Source organism: Pseudorasbora parva, chromosome 1 (assembly GCF_024679245.1).
Source record: "Pseudorasbora parva isolate DD20220531a chromosome 1, ASM2467924v1, whole genome shotgun sequence".
NCBI classification, from domain to species: Eukaryota; Metazoa; Chordata; class Actinopteri; order Cypriniformes; family Gobionidae; genus Pseudorasbora; species Pseudorasbora parva.
The window spans coordinates 51,584,710-51,607,758 of NC_090172.1; the positions used below are offsets into that span (position 1 = coordinate 51,584,710).

At 37.5% G+C, this 23,049-nt stretch overlaps 1 protein-coding gene across 1 annotated transcript in view; it reads right to left on the reverse strand.

Annotated features, from left to right (window-relative positions):
- The window catches only part of adamtsl3 (ADAMTS-like 3), a 244,317-nt gene that overhangs the window by 43,494 nt on the left and 177,774 nt on the right, over positions 1 to 23,049 (reverse strand). The window contains exons 14-17 of the mRNA XM_067445136.1: positions 20,761 to 20,908; positions 12,292 to 12,376; positions 4,991 to 5,280; positions 4,599 to 4,728 (exon numbers count right to left, since the gene is read on the reverse strand). Coding sequence (XP_067301237.1) covers positions 4,599 to 4,728; positions 4,991 to 5,280; positions 12,292 to 12,376; positions 20,761 to 20,908 — 653 coding nt within the window. The remainder of the gene's footprint in view (positions 1 to 4,598; positions 4,729 to 4,990; positions 5,281 to 12,291; positions 12,377 to 20,760; positions 20,909 to 23,049) is intronic.

Here is a 23,049-nt window from a genome sequence, read left to right on the forward strand (position 1 = left end):
TTTAAGGGTAACACTATATTTTGTAACATTACCAAATGAAGTATAACCAAATAAATACTTTTTTATTTTATTTTTTGGGGTAATGAATCGATCATGAAAATTGGTCATTGTGGAGTTGATTCCACAATGCAATCAGAAATGAATGTAAATTTGCAGTGAATTAAGAGGTGGTCCAGCTCCAGTACCTATAACTTTAACCTAAATAATGACTAAAGAGCTATTTGGCAATTAGTTAACTAAGTGTTAACTTACTTAACTTATTTTGTAACATTGTACCTACATGCCAACTAACTCTCATTAGAGTATTAGTCGACTGTCTGCTTAACTCTTTCTCACCAAACACAGAATTTTCCGTTATTTTTAAGAAAACGCTTCCCGGCCCAAAACAGAATTTTCCGTGTTTCCACTGTCAGACTGTTACTGTTATGCATCTTCTGAATGAGAACTGAATCTCCTGATCAAAACACACGCGAGAAGGACGCAGTAAAACAAGCGATCGCATGTAATCATTATGCATATGTAAAATAACGTGATCGTCATCATTAAACAGCATATGAATCAAAACTATCTAAAGTAAATGAATGAAATGTGGACACAGGACGAGCTACAGGACAGTGCAAGGATTGGGGCTGTTGATGGACTCAATCTACTCCATCTGCGTTTGATCGTCACTCTGAATCTGATCTGGAGGCTTTTTGTTCAAAATGTAGCTTTTTTATGAAACTTACGTGTTGATAAAAAAGGAATGTATGAAGCTAGAATAAAAAAAAAGTTTTTTGTTGTTTGTTTAGGGTTAGGGTACGGGTTTTAATATTGCACTCTCAGATATTTATTAAACAAAATGTTCTATGGGCTATAACATTTTTGTGAAAATTGTCAAAAACCCAGGCGGTGACTGGCAACTTTTTTTTTAAACGCTGGCGGGGAAAGAGTTAATATCTGCCAACACTATAATTTGATGCTTCCCCAAAATTCATTCCACTGACTACAAGTAACAATGTCAACTTATTCTAAAGGTGCACTATGTAGTATTTTTGCAGTAAAAATATCCAAAAACCACTAGGCCAGTGTTATATATTTTGTTCAGTTGAGTACTTACAATAGCCCAAATGTTTCCAGATATTTGTAAATTGTGAGAAAATTGCTATTTTAACCAATGACCCGGGACGTGTCAGCATAGCGTTTGAGCGAGTCGCCTGTCAATCGCGTCATATCTGCGTTACCCTCAGTTTTATTCTGCAGAAGCGCTTTTCTCTTAGCAGTGTGAACATGTCACAGAGTGAACGCACCGAGTGAACGCACCGAGTAACGTCATAACATCATTTTAAACACACTTTTATCTAATATGACAAACAGAGCTGCTTTACCTCATACCAATGACCGGAAACGCGGAAATAGTGCGGGCGCCCGGCGACTGTGTCCCGTCCCATCATAATAAAAGTCCCGGTGCTCGCGAGGCGGGTGTTTGCATTTAAATTGCTCCAGTGGCCATGCTCAGCTCCTCAACACTTGGTCCTGCTCTGCTTTACACTACAGTAACGTTAATAACCGCATCCATGAACAGGATTTCTGCCCGTGTCCTATTTTCCACCGGCTGTGAGGTGAAGACCACATGTCCCAAGATGCTGCGCTCACACTTGGCGTCTTCAGACTACACCTTTGTTTTGAATAGGCCACCTCTAGCGGACGGAAAGTAGCATAGTAGCATACCCTTATTCAACCAACCCTAATCCAACAGTCTACTAATACTCAACTGAATGTCTAAAGGGGACAAGCAAAATGAAGTATAACCAATTTAATACTTTTATTTTTTATTTTTGGGGGAAATTAATGGATCATGAAAATTGGTCATCGATTGAGTTGATTCCACAATGCAATCAGAAATGAATGTAAATTTGCAGTGAATTAAGAGCAGTCCAGCTCCAGTACCTATAACTTTAACCTAAATAATGACTAAAGAGCTATTTGGCAATTAGTTAACTAAGTTTTATTTTAGTATTACTGTATTTACATAATACTTTAGTATTTATTAACATTTTGAATTAGCTCTTATTTTTATAATCAGTTTTCAGTTGAGCTTTTAGTTATTTTGTCATGTGCTTCTGTCATTTCCATTATAGCTGTAATAACTTTTTTAAACTATTTTAGTTTTAGTCATTTTATTGCTTAAAATTATCTCATTTAGTTGTCAAATCAACATTTCTAATTTTCATTTATTTATGTTTTTAAAGTTTAGGTTCCCATATAATATTTATATTTCATTTCATTTTAAATAAAAAAATAATTTTTTAATAGTTTTATTTAACAACAACAACATCGCTGTGGTTAATGTTACCCAAAAAGGAAGGTCGATTCAGAGGCCGGGCAAGTTATTGCACAATTTTTTTGAAGAAAGATTATACAGACAAATATCTTCAGATAAACATGCACAGATGAATCATGCACAATAAGATCAAGCATTATGCATAAAAATAGCATGCATTTTCATTGCATGCTTCATTTAATACAAAAAGCCAAACATATTCCTTACTACAATAAGCAATATGTTTATGATTTAGCAGAATATTATTGTATGGATTTTGTATGGTAATACAAAGCCTGAAGTTACATTGCCATGGTCTTTGAACTTTATGATCCCTGGCATTGCATGACAATCAAGATCGGAAAGATCCATATGAAGGCGATCATATGGCTTAAATGCTAGGCATTTCAAATGTTAACAATATAGCCCATATAATCTGAGATAACAATCAAGCGTTTGTCCATAAACATATGAACTATTGTAATATTCTGAGCAGTACATAAAAAGCCACATGAAAGATATCAGCTCCAGTAAAGTCATTTATTCCATAATGCACTGCTCTAAAAGCCAGCTGTCCTGCTTTTGTTGGCAAATGGTCAGTTAACAGGAAATCACATTATTTTCATCACATGTCCTTATTTTCAGAGCGGCCTGACAACCTACTAAGATTAAATCTGAGTTTGGTCTTTGAACATAATCTAGACCAGCGGGTTCAATTTTAGCTCCTTGTTAAGGAGCTGGATGAATCATCAAGGTTTTTTTTTGTATTCCACACTTGCTTTTGCACGCGACATCTTTCCTCGACAAGCACATTAGGAATTGAAAAAATTACTTAGTTGTGTTTGCTAAGGCAAGCATCAGTATTATTATTGTGCATATTTACAGTAAAAACCTGGGATATTACTTTTTTTCCCACCTGATAGACAATTACATTGTATGTCAGTTGAAAATATGTTCACAAAGCATCGTTAAAAATCACATGCACGCACGCACGCACGCACGCACACACACAGTTGTGTTTCCATGTTTTATGGGGACTTTCCACAGGCATAATGGATTTCATACTGTACAAACTGTACATCCTATCCCCCTACACTGCCCCTGCCCCTAAACCTACCCATCACAGGAAACATTCTGCATTTTTACAAACTCCTTCTGTGTGACTTATAAGATGTTTTCCTCATGGGGACCTAAAAATGTCCCCACAAGGACAAGGATTTTGGATATTGCCATCTTTGTGGGGACATTTTGTCCCCATAACATTACCAGCCAACACACACACACACACACACACACACGATTTTTAAATTATGCCTGGCAGTCTAGTGAACATATTTTCAACGGACAGACAATGTAATTGTCTATCAGGTAAAAAAGAAGAAAATAAAGACATAGACTTAACTGAATTAAAGGCCTGAGCCACATCAAGAGATCAGAATATCAGAGATCTGTTTATACCAATCAACAACAGACCTTGGTCAAGATTATCAGTATCTAACATCTTTAATTACAGTCTGCTCACACAAAGCCATCATATGATATTAGAAAACTTGGAATATCACACGAGTCATATGGACTACTTTTTTGTGTGCTTTTCAGACCTTGACAGCCATTGTCACTACAAATTGTCCTTGTTTAAAAAATAAAATAAAAATAAAAAACCTTGGAAATGTCTTAGTTTATGTTTTCCACAGAAAAAGGTATAACATCATGCAGGTTTGTAACCGAGAGTAAATAATGACAGAATGTTCATATTGGTTAAACTATTCATTTAAGTGGAGGCAGTGACTCAACAAAGTACAGGAAGGAACATTATTTCTTTCCCTCTTATCATTATAATATCTATTCATAAAGCACTGTTAATTTCTTCATCACTTAGTTCCCAGTTCAAAAGTTTGTGGTCAGTAATTTTGTTTTTGAAGAAAATAATACTTTTACTCAGCAAGGATCCATTAAATTGATCAAAAGTAAAAAATTATTTTACATTGTTACACAAATAAGAAATGCTGTTATATTAAATTCAACAATATTACCACGTTACAGTATTTTTTATCGAATAAATGCAGCCTTGGTGAGCATAAGAGACTTCTTTCAAAAACATTTTAAATAATCTTACTGACTCCAAACTTTTGAATTCCATGCTTTAGACCCAATATTAAAATTTTGCATGGGTTAAAGATCCTAGCAAAAAGTATCATAGTACTTTCATATGGGGAGAGAGTAGCTTATCATTGCTCTAAAACAGTGCAATTTGCAACAAATACATTTTTCCATAGTGATTTCTTTTGGACTGTACCTCGGAGGACATGGTTGAGGGTTACAGATGCGAAGCAAGGAAGGCAGAGCTTTGGAACCGTTGCAGAGTGTGTCATCAACAATTTCCCCTTTCAAGGTGCTCACACACCTGACAACAGCCATCTGTTTGCCTGCAAAACAACACTGTGAGTAACAAGGGTTTTGGCAGGGGAGTATTTTCAATCTGTATTTTTTTTGTGGCCCATGCTGATCACTATCTGCTCTCTTAGCAATTTTAGATTTCATGCCAATCTCAATTCATCTGGAAAGCTGGACATGTAAAAATCTAAATTAGTCCTTTAGCTGTAAGAAATTGCTATGTGAATGAAAGCTATTTGGGCGGTAAACACATTAGAGAGGTTATTTTCTCTAGTGGGATTCACGGAGACTCACCAACAGCACATGATGCAGAGCAGGGAGTGAAGCCCATGTATTCCCAAGCATAGCCCTGCTGATCGGGGACCTGCTGAGGCCTCAGGGGCCGCCACGATGAGTCTGGAGATGCTAAACAGGAGCCCGAATCACAGGTCCTTTGTAAGGGAGGCTTGTCCTTGCCACACTCTTCATCAGGGAGTTCGACTTCAGCTTGAGTGAAAGACAGCAGCACTTTACATTTCACCTGACGCCTTTGAACTCCCGGACCACAAGACACACTGCAGGCCGACCACGGACCCGGGATGAACCTGCGCGCGCACACACACAGATGCTGTTTAAAAGATATGCAACTTTCACAACCAGTTTACAAGAACAAATATAAAGGGATTTAAAAAAGTGAACTAACTGCACTGCTCAAGCTTTGTGACATGGTGCATTATCCTGCTGGAAGTAGCCATCAGAGGATGGGTACATGATGGTCATAAAGGGATGGACATGGTCAGAAACAATGCTCAGGTAGGCCGTGGCATTTAAACGTTGCCCTATATATATATATGTATATATATATATATATATATATATATATATACATATATATATATATATATATATATATATATATATATATATATATATATACATACACACACACAGTGTATAGTACTAATTTATCTTCAAGTATGACAAAAACTATTTTACACAAGGCTGTACAAACACACACACGCACACGCTCACGCACACGCACACGCACAAGATAGTTATGTTTCACTAATTCTATTAGAATTGCTTTGTTGTAAAAAGTAAAGACCGTTAAACTTGAAACACTGGCTCTAATCCTTTATAGAACAATAAACCCAAGTACTATAATAGCTGTAAAAACAAAGAAAACTAAATTGATTTCAAAATAATACCAAGTTATATTGATAAATATAGCATTAACATGGACCAAAAAACTTTGATATTTAACAGTCAACCACACTTGAAATAAATGTGATCATAAAAATAGATGTGGCAGACTCTCCTAATGAACCACAGAATGATTTTTCCATATTTTTGGAGAGTGCAAAATTACCCTTTTGGAAAATATTGTTGAAATTCATAGCTTGCGTGATCTGTGCGTAATTGGATTCAGGGATACAAGTATAACATGTTTTTTACCACCATTGCATTAAACCCGAGGACTAAGAGGAACATGCTTCGCATGACTCATGTTTTTCGTACCCTGTGTACACTTCTTCCTGCTGTTATTAAATGCAGCTAAAAGACAAATGAAACACTAGTGCAGCACATATCTGTAAAAGTGTTTAAGTATTGTGGAAATGCGTTCGCCTGGAGTGGGTGTCAATGCACACCTCACGCCGCCCACTGTCTAAACACTTTCCAGGCTTAAGGAATTAAAGTTTATGAGATCTGTAATTCCACATAAGCCTCAAACATGTCATGTTTGGACTAATGTAGGGGTGTCATTCAGGGAATATTATGATGTCAGAACACCTCATGTGATTGAGAAAACAGCCTTGTGTTTTTTCAGGATGATGAGAGTTGTGCTGTACAAGTGTATACAGCACGTTTGGTACATTTTCGGCAGTGCTTTTAAAATGTCTACTATAACATCCCTTGTGGCAATGCTGAAAACGCAACACATACTCAAGTTACTTTATGAATTGCTTTCTGAGACATTTTGAATGCAACGCCACATTAAATCAAACTTGCGTAGGTAGCTGATACACTATAAAAAAATAATTAAAAAAAAAACTATAATTAAATACAACTATATTTAGAAATTAGAATGAGTCAAGATGACATTCAAAATGAGAAAACTAAAGTTGAGATAACTGGAGGTAAGTTTTATTTAAACTTCAATTCTTGGTACATGAAACACAACAAGGGTAACAATCAACTAACTGATCATTTTAAATCGAGAAACAAATCTTCTGATCCTGATACCACAAGATAACAGATTACGTCAACAAAACCAACACCATTTTGATTATTCTTGTGCCAGTGCATGCTGGAAATAGTGTGATATCCAAGGGCACATGTTTAAGATTGAAATGTCTATAAAGTTAACTTATTCATATTATGTTAGATTCACTTAAATCATTTCTATTAACTTCAGATATTTAAAAAAATATGTTATTTAAAAATAAGTAGATATAAATAAATACAAATAAAGTAATTTAATTAATTAAAATTAAGTAAATAAATGCACACATACATACAATTTATTTTTGCTAATTAAACATACAGTATATTGCCATAAGTTTTGGGACGTCTGCCTTTAAATGCACATAAACTTTAATGACATGCCATTCTTAATCCGTAGGGTTTAATATGGAGTTGTCCCACCGTTTGTATCTAACAACTTCATCTCTTCTGGGAAGGCATTCCACAAGGATTAGGAGTGTGTTTATGGAAATTTATTTCCATTCTTCTAAAAGTGCATTGTGAGGTCAGGCACTGATGTTGGACGAGAAGGCCTGGCTCACAGTCTCCGCTCTAATTCATCCCAAAGGTGTTCTATCTGGCCAGTCAAGTTCCTCCAAACCAAATCTTAAGGATCTTGCTTTTGTGCACTGGTGCGCAGACATGTTGGGACAGGAAATCAGGGATGCAAACAGATATATGGTCAAACAAGAGAGAGGTTACTCAAAAACCCTTATTATAATGTGAATATATGATCTTGGAGAGTTTTACCTGCTGACTGCCGTAACCGAACGCGACGCGAAGTTTGAATGCTGAATGGAGAGGATGATTGACAGCTGCAGCGGAGGGAAGATGAGTTTCCGTCAACTTTAATTTAACGATGGAAATAATATTAATCTAATATCCTTGTCCCGCACATTCAGCTATGGAATGGCTTTAGATGACTTTGTACCGGCAAATCATAATATAAGAGTAATTGATGCAGGATCATGTGACGATATATAGTCACGGATTATTTAATTATCATGACAGGCCGAATCTGAGGGCTTCTGTCTCGTAATTCTCTTTGCAGGAAAAACCCGGTATAACATTACAAAAACCAACAATACCTAACCTGCAGTGATCTCACCAAAACACCAGTAAGACGGTAAGGCTCAGCGCCGAACTCTGGTCTCAGGGAGAAATGTGTTGCAGTGGCAGATACCACAGACATTAAAAGACACGCAGCCAGAAGAAACACGGTTCACCAGCGCTCATTGGTTTTCAGTGCTCTGATTTACTTAGCTCATATTTACTGTTTGGTGGAGGCAATCTAGAATTACTGTTGGTGAAATTATAATCTGCATCCGACACTTTGCATTGCATTTGGTGATATAAGGCTTGGATGCAGCTGCTTGGCCATGGAAACCCATTTCCATGAAGCTCTCTACTTATTGTTATTGAGCTAATCTGACCCATTGTTTCACAAAATGTTTATAGAAGCTTATACATGCCTAGGTGCTTGATTTTTACACCTGTGGCCATGGAAGTGATCGGAACACCTGAATTCAATGATTTGGAGGGGTGACCCAATAGCTGTGTCTCATTTCGTTAAACTCCAAAGGCTGCGTCCTCCGGAGGACACGTCCTGTGTAGGATGCAGTATACGAAGTGTCCTCAATCAGAATTAAACGAGACGTCCTTTGTAGGACACACAGGCAGGAAGTATCACGTTGCTATGCCAACATATCCAGCCTTGTTGCGCTCTCACGCCAGTTTAAATGAATGAAAATTATTTACAACTTAAAAATTACTATGAAATGTTTCTTGTCTTCACAGCAATGTACTGTTCTAAAAGTTTAAAAAGCACTAAAGCGTTGTAATCCTGTTAACCAAAACTATCTGTTTGAGGTAATCGAGCTTAAAAATAAAAACAAGCTTGAACTTACATTTTAAACACCACACCTACGCTCGCATGTATATCTGGCAGTGGTGCAGTTTTTTCATGTAATATTAAAAAATATATTTATGACGGTTGTTAACGGCGACACAAAGAATTATGGGTTATCTCCAGCCGTGAAGGCTACACCTCACGCACACTCCGAAATCCTGTGAAAGAAGGACGCATTCGAAGGTCGCATTTGAAGTGTCCTATTCACTTTTTTGAAATAAGATGGCCTTATAACGTATGCACCCTTCAAATGCGACCTCTGGAGGACGCAGCCTTCTGAAATGAGACACAGCTAATATTTTTGGCAATATAGTGTAACTTGCATTATTCAGGTTATTCTGATATTATTCAGATAGCTAGTATTCAGCTATATTCCCTTACAATGTTGCTCCACCATGATAGTAGATGGACTGTAAGAGAAAAGAGAATGTTTCCCTAGGAAGTATGTAATCATATGTGGGTGTGTCTATGAGAGCGTTTCTATCAGTGAACGGCACCCTGGAGAGTTCTAATCTCAAGATTAGAGTTCAGGAAGACAACCGTCTTACCTCAGTGGGTCTCTTCCACTTTTATCAAAGCAGGGATAAGAAGTGGCGTGAGACTCTTCAACTACATCCAACCCACAAAATCAACCCACCTAAATCATAGAGGCAAGCGTCCAGCTGTGAATTCCACAGCAAAGTGGACTGGGGTCACTTTGAGATAGGGACGAGTACTGAACCCTGGTGCACGCCACCTTCGATCACCCTAAATTTAGTTACAGGAGTGACGGAGCAGAAAGCAAACGAAGTGCTGCTATCGCTGAGTGATATACTCCACCAAAGGGAGTAATTCAAGAAGGGTTTGCAGACAAACGGTAGATCTTAACCCCCCTAAATGCATGCATTTGAACTGAAGCGTTCGTCAATGGCTCTTCTGTAAACCCTTAAACATGTTCACCCCTCATTCTTCTTGTTTTATGAGTCTCTGTGATAAATGCCTTTGGTAGACCGCAGAGAGCGGTGGCTGTCTGGATGCTGGCAGGCCACAGTTTGCAGCTTTCAGTGGGGGTAGCGGGGGTCCATCAAGCTCCCCTGCCAACTATTAACAGGGGTATCATTTCGGAGACGGGGAGGGGGGGAAACTCTAATAATACCACAACAGGGGGCGAGAGTGGCCCGTGGGGCCTTGTTTAAGTAATGAAAGGAAACTGGACACATGGAGGGCAGAATGCAGACACCATCAACTCTGGTTACAGTGGCCGTTTTATTTGGATGAAGAACCAGCCAATGAAGGCTGCTTCTTGTCCAGTTCTGGTTGAATGGAGCTGGATGAAATGCATCTTTAGTGACGCTGTGTAAAAAGAACACTCAGGGTGAGGTGATCCCAAATAACAGGTGAAAGGATTCATCTCTGCGGGTTGAGAATACATCAGAATAAACAAAAAAATTAAATAAATACATGACTCTATTGAGTTGTAATGCACAGAATGTGGCGAGACTGTCTTGGGATACCTGAGGATTTACGGTTTAGTGGGTTATTGGTTATAAAAGAGAAAAGACTGATTTATATGTTTATTCAGACACTTGTAGCTAGGCCCAGACGGAATCTGCTGACTTTTTCCGCTTTTTCTGTACTGATTCTCTGGTGGAAAATCTGCAGAATTATGCAGAATAGGTTTAAACAAAGAAAAATATGTTAAACTAAAAGTATAATAGTACACAATATATCGTTTTCAATAGCAAAATAGCAAAACAAACATTTTTATGAATGATGAACATTCAAATTATGTGGTAATGTACAGAACTATTCTATGCGAGTTTGCTTGTAACTGAATGACTGAATGCTAAGGATAAAGCCAGTGCTGAATCCTGGGATTCTTTTGCTGTTGATTAAATGTACCCAAAGATATTAGACAGGTTTAGTTTTCAATAAATCAAAGGAGAGGTAATGTCAATTAACTTAAAGAGGGTACTTCAGCACTGGGAAGATGAATCTGTATTTAAACTGGGTCATTAATGTAGTAGAAATGTGAAATTATTTTTGAATTTGGTGCCTTCTAGACTGAGATAAGACAGACAATGTATTTTTTTTTCATGAGGATGAAAGACAACAATTCCCAGAATGCTTCGCTGCCCTACGAGGCCACTCCTAAAGCCACCAGTAGCGGTGTCACTATGACTGGATCACTTTCCCCACTGTGTTCTTTTTCACAAAATCAGTTCCATTAGAGAACAGACACTACAATTAAAAACTGAACGTGTCAATATAATTAGATTTAGCCGCTGAGGGAGTGTCACAGCACTAACGCTGCAGGAGTCAGATTACACTTTGATGAATAAGCTGAATGAGAGCAGAGGTCATCGCGTCCGCGCTCGCGGCATACATTAACAGCGCGTGTTCAGTCTGGCGTGTTTTCAGGTCATGCCTTTGGAAGCTTAATTTTAATAGAAATTAATTTGAGATGTTAAAACACTTACATTGCTCAGCATAGCTCTGTTTACATGAATCCCTGCAGCTGCTCGAGCTGTGCTGTGAGTGTGATCTCCCAATCCCCATGCGCGGGTTGAAAACATGTGGAAATGGCTCCCTCTGCTGGCTGTAGTCTTTAGCCTCTGGCCAAAATGGCTCCGATGACACAAATTGACGATATTTGCGGAGTAATTTTTCCGGAAATAAAATGCATAAATCTCTCGTCTCAGGGGGAGATGAGGGGGATCACTATCATTTGAATATACTTCAGGGTTTCTACTGATACAAAGCCATAAACTTTCCTGTAGCTCAAACAGTAGAGCATGGCGCTAGCAACGCCAAGGTAATGGGTTCGATTCCCAGGGAAAGCAAAAATTGACAAAAATGTAAAAAAATGTGTACCTTGAATGCAATGTAAGTCGCTTTGGATAAAAGCGTCTGCCAAATGCATAAATGCAAATGCATAAGCTAAACGCTGAAGTAACCCTTTAAGACCTCATGGAGTCACATGACCTAAAATAAATGTTTAGTGAAAGTTAGGGCTGGGCAATATAGTTATAATGTTCAATCATTCAGCCTTTTGATGCTCAAAATATATTTAGATATTATGTAATCTTTAATTACAGACTTTTTAATCAATAAACAGAATAATCCATTAATGAATAAACAAACCCAACCCCCCTTTTTTGTCACTTAAAGACCTATATAGAGGAACTTAAAGACCTTTGGAAATACAACACTGATCAAAAGTTCGGGGTCTTTTTTACATACTTTTATTCAGCAATGTATTTCACAACATTACTTCTTTACTGCTTTTTTTGTTTGTTTTTAGCGGGAAAAAAATGCAACATTGGTGATCATTCTTACAAAAACATTTCCAAAATTAGTAAGATACTTATTTTTATATTGTCAAACCAGTGCAAATATACTGTGAATCCCCCAGTCCCAGAGAAAGGAAGCAATAGAGCGTTTGTGACCATATGCTGTACTGTATAACATAAAAATAACTCACGTTGGGTCTTCCAAAGCTACTTTGGTTTCTTCCAGCTCTTGAGCCTGTTTCAACCAGGGCAGCTTGGCTTCAACAGGTTGGTTCTCTGAGAAAGCAACAAACAAACCCACACACAAAGATTAATGTTCTGATCAATGTTTCTGTTAATTAAACTAGTAAGCGTTTGTCAAAAAGAGCATTTAGACTCATACGCAAATGTAATCTCTTGACAAACATGCATATTACCAAGTCTGATCTTAGTAAAAATACAAAAGAGAACCTTTACAAGAAGGCCAGCTTATAACAGTATGGATTTCCATACTGGTCTGAGCTGGTTTATGCGTGTTACCAGCAAAACATGCTGGTTAAGCTAGTTAAAAAGTCTGATGGTAACACTAGCACACCAGCATGCATTACACTACATAAGCTGCTCATTTTCATAAGGAATGTGACATTAGCCAAACATTAAATTTAAGATCAAATATAACATTTTTGAGGCTCATAACTATAAAAAAAGTGGTGCTTGGCTACTAGTCAGAGGTGATTAGTTGAGGGTGGTGTGGAATAAATATCAAAGATCTGGGCTGGTAACCAAAAGGTTATAGGTTCAAACCCTGTAAGTGGTGATCCACAAACTATCATATACTCTTGAGCAAGACACAAAACCTCAGGCTACTCCGAGGAGGATTGTCCCTGTATTAAGTGTTCTGTAAACTGTTTTGGATGAAAGTGTCAGATAAAAAAAGATAAAAAAAACAAAAAGAAGATAAAGTAAGCCAAGTCAGTGCGAGATCAGTGCAGAGGGACACTCAAATTTCATCAGAAACCCTTCCTGCTATGAACATCTGTAGGACCATCTCTGGGTCATATGTCTTACTGAAGGTTACAGAGCCAATTTGAACCCAAGTGCTTCTCCTCCAGCCCCCAACCCAAACACTACTAATAAAGCTAGACATAAATCTCCATGTGACAACCAACTATTTATGCAAGCAACCATTTATTGATCTGGAACTGGATTATCACAGCTGTTGGTGACTGTGGGACAACAGTAAAGTCTTGCAGTAGAACATGCCGAGGGCTCAGGGTTTGGCTCTTCATTTGGGGTTTCTGGGTTTCTCTGATGGCAGACATCCTCGCGATTGGTGTGCGGGAAGGTCTAGATGAAATAGCAGGCAATGGAGCCTCTGTCATTTCAACCCACTGAGTTTTTACAAGCATGTCAGGCTCGAGTTAAGTGTGGAATTGATTGATACGAAGAGAATTATTGGTGGAAAAAAATCATACAGATGTTTGTGATTAAGGTTTCTTGAATGTTGGCATTGATACGTAGCTGATATTACATTTAAAGGAATACACTACTGTGAATACAGTTCTTGTTTGTTTTTTTTCTACAATGTTTTTCAAAGAATTCTCTCACGATCACCAAGTCCACATTTATGTAATCAAAAGTACAGTAAAACAACAGCAGTGATGTTGAAAACAGGATTTTCGGATTTTATTATGAACAAAATTAAAAAGAACAGCATTTATTTGAAATAGAAATACTTCCTTTCGGTGAAGAACAGTAGTGTACTTCACTGAAAAAAGAAAACATTACAGACTCTCATGTCACTCCAAACCTGTACACTGTCATTAGTTCAGTGCAACACAAAAGCAGAATTCTGAATAAACTTCAAGCTGCTCTTTAGATTTGAAACGACATGGTGAACTATTTTGGGGTGAATTATTCCTTCAATGAAAATTTGGAGGATTTAAGCAAAGCTTGTAAATGTAAAACACGTGTGAGGAGGAAAGTGTTAGACGTCTAGATGACAAACACCTCTTGTTATGTGGCAAAATCGTGCCTGAACTCACATGTCTTCAGTCTCGAATAAGGGAGTTTGATTCATGAGCAGACGGGACTATGTTTGGCATGTTTGGCATGACTAGGAATGAAAAAAAGTACATTTTATTCATGTACTCAGACAAATCACTTGAACTAATTACACAAGACTTCATGAAAAAAGTCTTGCCAAAAAGACGTAACATATTGAAGTGAGAAAAGCCGTGGTCACACAGAGAGGCGGCGATGAAAATGTTTAAAATGAATAATAAAATGAATAAATTAATAAATAAAATAATGATCAGTGTTGACAAGAGCATAGAGCTATAAAAATAATGTTAATGATTTTTTATTTTTTTTTGAACAATGAATTTTGAAACTTTTAAAAATATTGTGATTGTTTTTACCATTACTACTAAATGGATTATGGCTATGAATGTGTGTTTCAAACTGCCAAACTGCTGAAATCACATGACATTGGCGATCCGAATCATAAATCAATACACTGATTAATAACCGTTTGAATCTTTATTTGAGGATTGAGAAAAAAAACAGGAAGAGAAGACAATGCTGAATAAAGTCGTAGTTTTTTTTATTTTTGGACCAAAATGTATTTTTGATGCTTCAAGAGATTCTAATCCACCAACTGATGTCACATATGGACTACTTTGATGATGTTTTTATTCCCTTTCTGGACATGGACAGTATAGTGTGCACACACTTGAATACGCTCTCAGACTAAAATATAAAATATCTTAAACTGTGTTCTGAAGATAAACGGAGGTCTTTTGGGTGAACTAACTCTTTAAGTGATACAGTGCAAAGGTAGCCTGACGTGGTCATACTCAATTCTAGTCAGGATATGAGTCTGATACTGCTCCATTGGGATGTGATTATTGGAGCGTGTTTCAACCGAACCAGGAAAGACCTCAACTGGATAGACCTACAAGCAATAATAGCAATGGTGTAAGTGACGTATGTTGAGTGACGCGTAGTAGTGGGACTCGGATCTTCGAATCTTGTTCAGCAAAATGAACAAATCTTTTTTAAAGTCATTTCGTTCATTTCAGCAGAATATGATTAAAATGGCATGTTAAATTCCCCAACACATATAGTACTTATGCAAACGTTGACCACATTTAGAATCAAAAGTAAATGATAAGCTAATGCAGCCAAGGGCAAACTTTAAAGGGGTACTTCAGCGCTGGGAAGATGAATCTGTATTTAAAATGGGTCATTAATGTAGTAGAAATGTGAAATTATGTTTGAATTTGGTGCCTTCTAGACTGAGAAAAGACAGAAAATGTATTTTTGTCTCATGGGGATGAGAGACTACAATTCCCAGAATGCTTCGCTGCCCTGTGAGGCCATTCCCAAAGCCACCGCGACTGGATTACAGTGACTGAGTTCAGAAATTACAATTAAATACTGAACGTGTGTGTTCAATATAATGATTGAGTCGCCGTGAGTCTTACAGCACTAACTCAGATTAGGAGTCAGATTACATTTAATGTCATAAATGAGCTGATGAGCTCTCGTGATGAGAGCTGAGGTAATCACGACCACATTCACAACGTGTTTTCAGTTCATGCCTTTGGAAGCTTAACTTTCATAGAAATTAATTTGAGAAGTTAAAACACTTACATTGCTTAGCATTCGTTTAAATGAGTGCCTGCAGCTGCGAGCTGTGCTGTGAGTGTGATTCCCCATGCGCGAGTTGAAAACATGTGGAAATAGCTCCCTCTACTGGCTGTAGTCTTTAGGCTCTGGGCAAACATTCCAAAGATGATGCAAATATCGTCATTTTGCGTCACGAGAGGAATTTTTCCAGAAATAAAATGCATAAATCTCTTGTCTCAGGGGGATATGAGAGGGGGGAGCACGATCATTTGAATATACTCCAGGGTTTCTACTGATACAAAGCCATATGCTAATCGCTGAAGTAACCCTTTAAGAAATTATTCATTAATTTCTCAGCTGGGTCTTCAGGCTATGCAGTCTGTTAGTTCACCTCACCTCCGAATCCCAGTCGTTCTTTCTTTTGACACTTCACATTTAATCACGTCTGTTCCCTGGAAAGATTAGGACACCTGTCTTCGGTTTGAGTCGTTAGTTCCGTCATCAGTGTCTGATCTGGGCTGTGACAGCCCTATAAGCAATGCGTGCAGTCCCGAAAACAGAAATGATTAGTTCACCTCTTGAGGCTTCAGGGTTCTATTAATTCGTTCTCACAGCTCCATAGACTGAGTGCAGAAGATCCTGTACAAAACCTGTACGCCTGTAGCGTATGCACGGTCAACACAAAATGAACAAATTGCTCTCCGAGACAACTCATTGTTCCCAAGTCATATTTAAGATTAGTTCAAAAAGAACAGATCGTTCAAAGTTCAATCGTTGTGTCAGTAAATCTAACCAGCGACTAAACATCAACTTGCGTTGTTTCTCTTAGTAGGATAAAAATAATCTGTTATTTAACAGTGATTATAAAGAAAGCGATCAAAGAAAGCTCCCTTTGGAATCGTTGAAGCAGTGCAAGCTGAAGCTGTCAATCAAACAGAGTTTATCAGTGACTTCCGTTTTATTCAACGAATCTCTTAACTATATCACGTTTGCACTGTTAGTGAAGATGAAAGCATTCGTTAGTGTTACAATGACCAGATCCTGCTTTCATGCGCTCAACATGTGTGTGTGTGTGATTGGCTACAATGCTCATCTCTGCAACCTTTCATGCCAATATCTTAATATACTGCCATAGATCTAAATTTAATGCAATAGAGCTGTAGCCTAATAGTAAAAACGTGCTAAAAGAGAGCTCAAATCAAATGGAAAGACGTTAGCCAATCAGAGCAGTGGGCGTTTAGACTGAACTCTCACAGTAGATACGCCCCTTAAAACTGAGCGTTCAAACCAGAGGGATAAAATCCGGGTAGGACAAATGCCTTTCATTTATAAACTATGACAATTTTTAGCATTCTAACATAATTAAACAATAAAACAACTCCGTCCATGAGCCATTTGATTCCACTGGTGGCAAGGAGAAACTGAGATCATGAGTCATCAAAGGAGATTTCCCTTCACATGCTTTTTTGCTAGAACAACAACTTTAGATACTGAAAGAAAAAAGCAATAGAGATCTGACAGGAAAAATAAAGTGACAGACCAGGTGAAGTCTCGGGTATTAATTAACTCCACAGCAAGAAACGGATCTAAACCACACCGTGACGGGCTCTCAATGAGCTCAGAGGTTCTGTCTGCACTTATGGAGAATTTCATATTCAGATCACACGTTACTTCATAAGCGTCTGTCTGTGGCACACTTCACTCTCCTCTCTGACAGCTGCAGGCACTGACTGTTCCCTAATGGAGACCACTTTGGCTGTGCTCCAAAGTCTGGTGAGCTTCTTCGCTGCCAACTGCCTACATAGGCAGCATCCTAAACTGAGATAAAACCTCATAAGTGAGCATTTTGGAAGACTCGAGACAGACAGCAGTTCTGTACCTCAATTTATCTTGATGACAAACATTTACTTACTGCAGTCAATCATCTTTTCATTGCACATTCTCATTAAATTCACTGTGATAGACAGATAGAAAGCAGCATCAGTTTACCACTAGGCTTTTTGGAACAGAGACTTCTAATTGAAATGCTTTTCTGAAATAAATACGTTCTAAAAGTACTTTAATCGTATCAATGTTTTAATGTTAGTTTTCATTAGATGAATGCCGCTTAACAGTGACTGCTCACTTTATCAGTGGCCTTGGCTTCAGATTTATTACCCATTTATTTTCCGAAGGCAGAACATTCTTCAGGAAAAAGTTCAAAGCCTTGAACGAAAATAACCAGCTACAATGAATCACAATATTACACTATTTTATTCGGGGAGTGGGGGTGGGGGGAGAAAAGTACTTGCAAAAAGAAGGCAGATGCAAAAAGAAGAATGTACACTTCACAAAAATGCGTTGTGACATGATCAGTGAAAACAATGAGAGAAATACTAATGATCAAACTAATGATAAAAAATGCACCCATTACAGGGTATATACAGCAATCCTTAAGTTAAATTTACTACTTTTTAATACCTTTTTTACTACCTTCAGAAAATTTTTTAAAACCATCACGACACTGAATTCAAGTGTTAATCAGCGACCTTTCTATTATTCACACAGATTTTTACATATATTACATACAAAAAAGAATAGATTTAGAATCGACACCAGGAGGAAATCTGTTATAAGTTATCATTCAGACACAGTAAAATACATCTCAACATTCACAAAGGTTGGTTAAGGAGAAGCATTACTGCATACACATTTGATTTACATTAATAATTGGTAATTCAGCAATTCAATTATTTAGTGTTTTTTTTCCAACAACAAAACCTGAGCCAAATATTACATTTCTATAACTGTGATAAGTTGTTGAATTTAACAAAATACTAAAAACTAGTGCTGTTAATCGATTCAAAACTTTAACTAGATAAATCACACAATTTTTCTGTGATTAATCGCAATAAAAAAAGAAAGGTTTCTGTACGTTTTTAATATATTTTTTAATATAATAAATTCACAGTTAATCAAATAACAACATAAAGACATTATATTTTAAATACTTGTTTAAATGGCATCTTTTTATGAATGAAGGCCAGTATTACTGATATTAATACAGCTACTGATTTTTTTTTTTTTTTTTACATTTATTATTAGGCTTCAAAAATATACATTTTTAATTTAAGTAAACTTAAAACAAACAATGCTAACATAAACCCATAATAAATGTCATGTTTACTCCTGCCCTTCCTGTCTTAACAGTTAGGAAATATATAGAAATGTAATAAAGTTATCAAAGTTATATGCACTCTGCACTGCATAAACTATAAATTAAATAGTTAATCCTTATTAAAGCTACAAAAGTTATTTAGTCAAGAGCAGCGAGTCATTTTCTCTGTTCCGTTGTTCTTTAACTTTACTGACAGGAAGCTTTATTGGCTGCTGTCCCTTTAAGAGCAGACAGACACGCGGATCTCATTTTTGTCCACTGTCTATGGATCGCGCCTCATTCTCTCACAACTCTTTTTGTTCATTTTAGACTTTATATAAATCATTTAAGATTGCTCTTGTGAGGATAGTCGTTGAAGATATGCCTTGAAGCAAGTCTAAAATAAAATGTAAGCCAGCCACTTCTGTTGAGCGCGCAGTGTTCTGAGATGATGCCGAACGACCACTGAATATGACGTCGGCATCAAACATACGTTGAGACGGAGATGAAAGATCTTTGATTATGTGCCCAGATCTGCTAAAGCCCATATTTAAACAAACTAACGTAAACACAGATAGAATTTCAATCAGAATAGGACACCTGATAGTCTGAAAAAATAATACCTAATTTGGAAAAAATAATACCTCTGAGACCACATTTAACACTTTTAATGGCCTTAAATTTGACAATTTTGATTTATCACTTTTTAATACTTTTTAAAACCCCGCGGAAACCCTGCATTATTTGTGTGTGCTGTATTTTTAATGCTTTTTAGAGCTGTGGTTCTCAACCAGGGGCTCAGCACAGTTCCACTGGGGTCACTAATGGCTCATTTCCACCGGGTGGCACGGTTCAGTACAGTATACAACTTTTGCCGTTTTCATTGTCAGAGGTTGTGAATGGTACCCTGATTCTGAATAGGGTACCTACACTGTAAAAAAATATTTAGGAAAAATGTTACCTGGTTGCCTTAAAATTTTGAGTTCATTGAAATTAAAATTTTGAGTTAATACAATGAACATTTTTTGAGATTCGACAACCTTTATTAAAATATTATTAAAAGATTTTGTAAGCATAATGGGTAATTGTGTGTTTTATTTCTGATGACGCAGTGAAATATGCCAAATAGAACAAAACAATTATTTATCAAAAAAAAAATTGTGGTTCAGATACAATAATATTTTGAGTTTCTATTTATTAAACAAATTTCCTTCATTGTATCAATTCAAATGTTTAACTTCAATAAACTCAAAATTAAGGCAACCAGGTTACTTATTTTTTTAAGTTAAACCAACAAAAACAAACCATTTTCTTACAGTGTAGCACAGTAGTCCAGTACTAAAGGTTGGAGCTAGATTGGTTGACAGAGAATCGTCACTTGCGTGTGTTTTTTCGGCTGTGGTTTTCCTTGCAGGCTGCAAAAAGTGTCTTCTTCTTGTGACAACAGCCACATGCTGAGAAGCAAGAACAAGATCAGCTGCATGTCGTCCGTTTTTGTTTACTGTGTCGCTTTCTTCTTCACGCTAAGTTACATCGAGTGCTACACCACACTTATCATAAAGGGTACTGTTGGCGGTGGAAACTCAAGCCGGATCAGGATTTAAGGTCCCGAATCGTACTGAACCGTACCGCACTGCTCGGTGGAAACAAGCCAAAAATTACTTTAAATTATTTTTTAAAAAAAAGCTTTAATATGAGCTATAATTGCTAAAAATCAAGAAGTTATATGTTGCCAGCATTATGTTGTTAGCTTAGCAAAATGCTAACATCAAATGTAGTTGGAATTATTTAATCTTGCATGTGCTTCATATGCAGTTCTCTGTGTAGAATGTTTCAAATCTATAGTCAATAGAGAGCAGTAGCTCACTCAATTGTGGATCTGTTTTAAAGATCACATTTGTGTTGTTTATACCTCGTGGTTTGTGGCAGGCGACGGGGACCAGGCAGTCCTCTTTGATATGGGGTTTGAGGTGGGGATTGCAGCCGCCGGCATGTTGCCCACTGTGATCCACACACAGCACAACTCTGTACCGCAAACCTGGGCCGCAGGTAACCGTGCACTGGATAGTACAAATACAAAAACACAAAACATATATGTATGTTGATGATTCCCAGTTATACATCCCATTGAAATCTAGAGATTCTCTGCAGCCTCTTTTAGACTGTCTAGAGGATATTAAATGCTGGTTGGCAAATAACTTCCTCCAGCTTAAAAACGAGAAAACTGGTTTGTTCATTTGTGATTGTATTGTGGCTCACTTCAGCGATGATAAAGACCCGTTCATTTCCACACTGCATCGAGCATCTAAATCGCCTCACTGTCTGTTTCAAGCGTCAGCTCACAAAATGTGTCCGACAAGTAAGATACTATACTCGTAATATATGTTTGTTTCCTCTTTTCATGAGTGTTTCATAATTGTAATATGTCATTAGTTGGACTATCGAGCTTGTGTACTATCGAGTTGTCCTGAGAACGGTTTGTGTTTTTGTGATCGCTATAACTCTAATCTGGTCATAATTGTATTATGTCATTGGACTCGTATGATCATGTAACGTTACTATTGAGCTGTTCTCAAGAACGGGTTGTATTTTTTTGAAGGGGTGAATTTTTCATTGGATATTCGACCTGGATTAGTAACACAGATTCTGCCGTAGTCATTGCCGGTTATGCATGTGTGGGGCGGAGCTATCAAAATAGGGCCGAGACCCTTTTGGGGGTAGGGGCGTGTTTGTTTTGGTGATTTGAAATATCAACAACGGTTATCAGAAAGCACTTTACCCCACCTTTAAATGCACTTTATAAATAAAATTAACCTACTTACTATATATATGGAGCAGTCCAGACATGCTGATATGTGATCATATTACATATAATATGTATTGTGAATGCACTATACAAATTAAATAGAACGGAATCTGATCGGGGGAATAAAAGCCACGTGCAACCATGTCAGTCGTAATGAATTGGCCAAATCCGATACATTTTTTTAATTGGGGATGACGTGGAAATGACATATGACGCGTGGAACGAGCTGTTGTTGTTGAATGAAGTGTCATAAATGATTGTTGTGTCATTCTAATATTCCTTGCTTAAGACTCTCATCCACAGACGCCTGTTTTTGGGTGCAGGAATGGGCATTACTGCCTGATCAAAATAAGCAGCAGAGCACAGCTGTTTATGTGCTTGTCGTCTTCTAATTAGGACCCAAAATAGATAAATATAAATAAGTCTGTTCTTTAAAAAAAAGAAAAGAAACAATGTAGGAGAACATTATGCACAAAAAGCAGGAAACTCTGTATATTCGTGCAGTGTGCGCTTTTGAAGCTTGTGACATATAAACGCGCATTAGCATAATTTGTATTAGCGTTCATGAAAACATTATGTTCGGATTTATTAGGATTCAACAAAAACAAAAGGTATCCAAGTAAATGTAGCTCCTCATTTTGCATTCCATCAGTAAGAGCAGAGTGTGAAGGTTGAATTAGCAGAGCAATACCACAACTGTAAATAAAATATGTATTTGGGTGACATATTAGAGTTTAAAATAGGACCCGTTTTTGGTGCACATCTCGCTGGTTCATCTGTGAGCAGGACAGCAAGTCTTTGGGGTGTATCTAGAGCTATGGTATCCAGGGTAATGTCGGCATACCTCCACACAATTAATTAATGAGCACTATTCTTTTTTTAAATAAATTAAATAGGATGAACCACATCCAACAGGAGTAACTGTCGATTGCAAGAGGAAGCCTCTGAAAGGGATATCCAAGTACTAACCCGAATTGTATCCAAACCTCACTGCAGAACCTGCAAAATTAAACACAAACCTCCTGTTTCCACCCAAACTTTTAGTTGGGAGCTCCACAGAGTGCTGACCAGACTGCTATAGCCACACCTGTGGTCACTCGTGCCAATGCCGAATGTCTGTTTCAATGACGCAACAGAGCAAATCTTGGGCTGTGGACAATGTGAAACATGTATGAGTTCTCTGATGAGCCAACTTCAGTGTTTTTTTCTCATATTTGTGGGAGTCCCGCCGTGGAGAAGCCCCAAAAAGGCTTAACACCCGGACTGTTGCTGCCCAGAGTAAAGTACATGGTGGTTAAGTGATGGATTAGGCTGCAATATCATGGCATTACCTACTGTGCCAGATGGACACATCATTGCCAAGGATTATCAAATCATTCTGAAGAGCTAATGGTT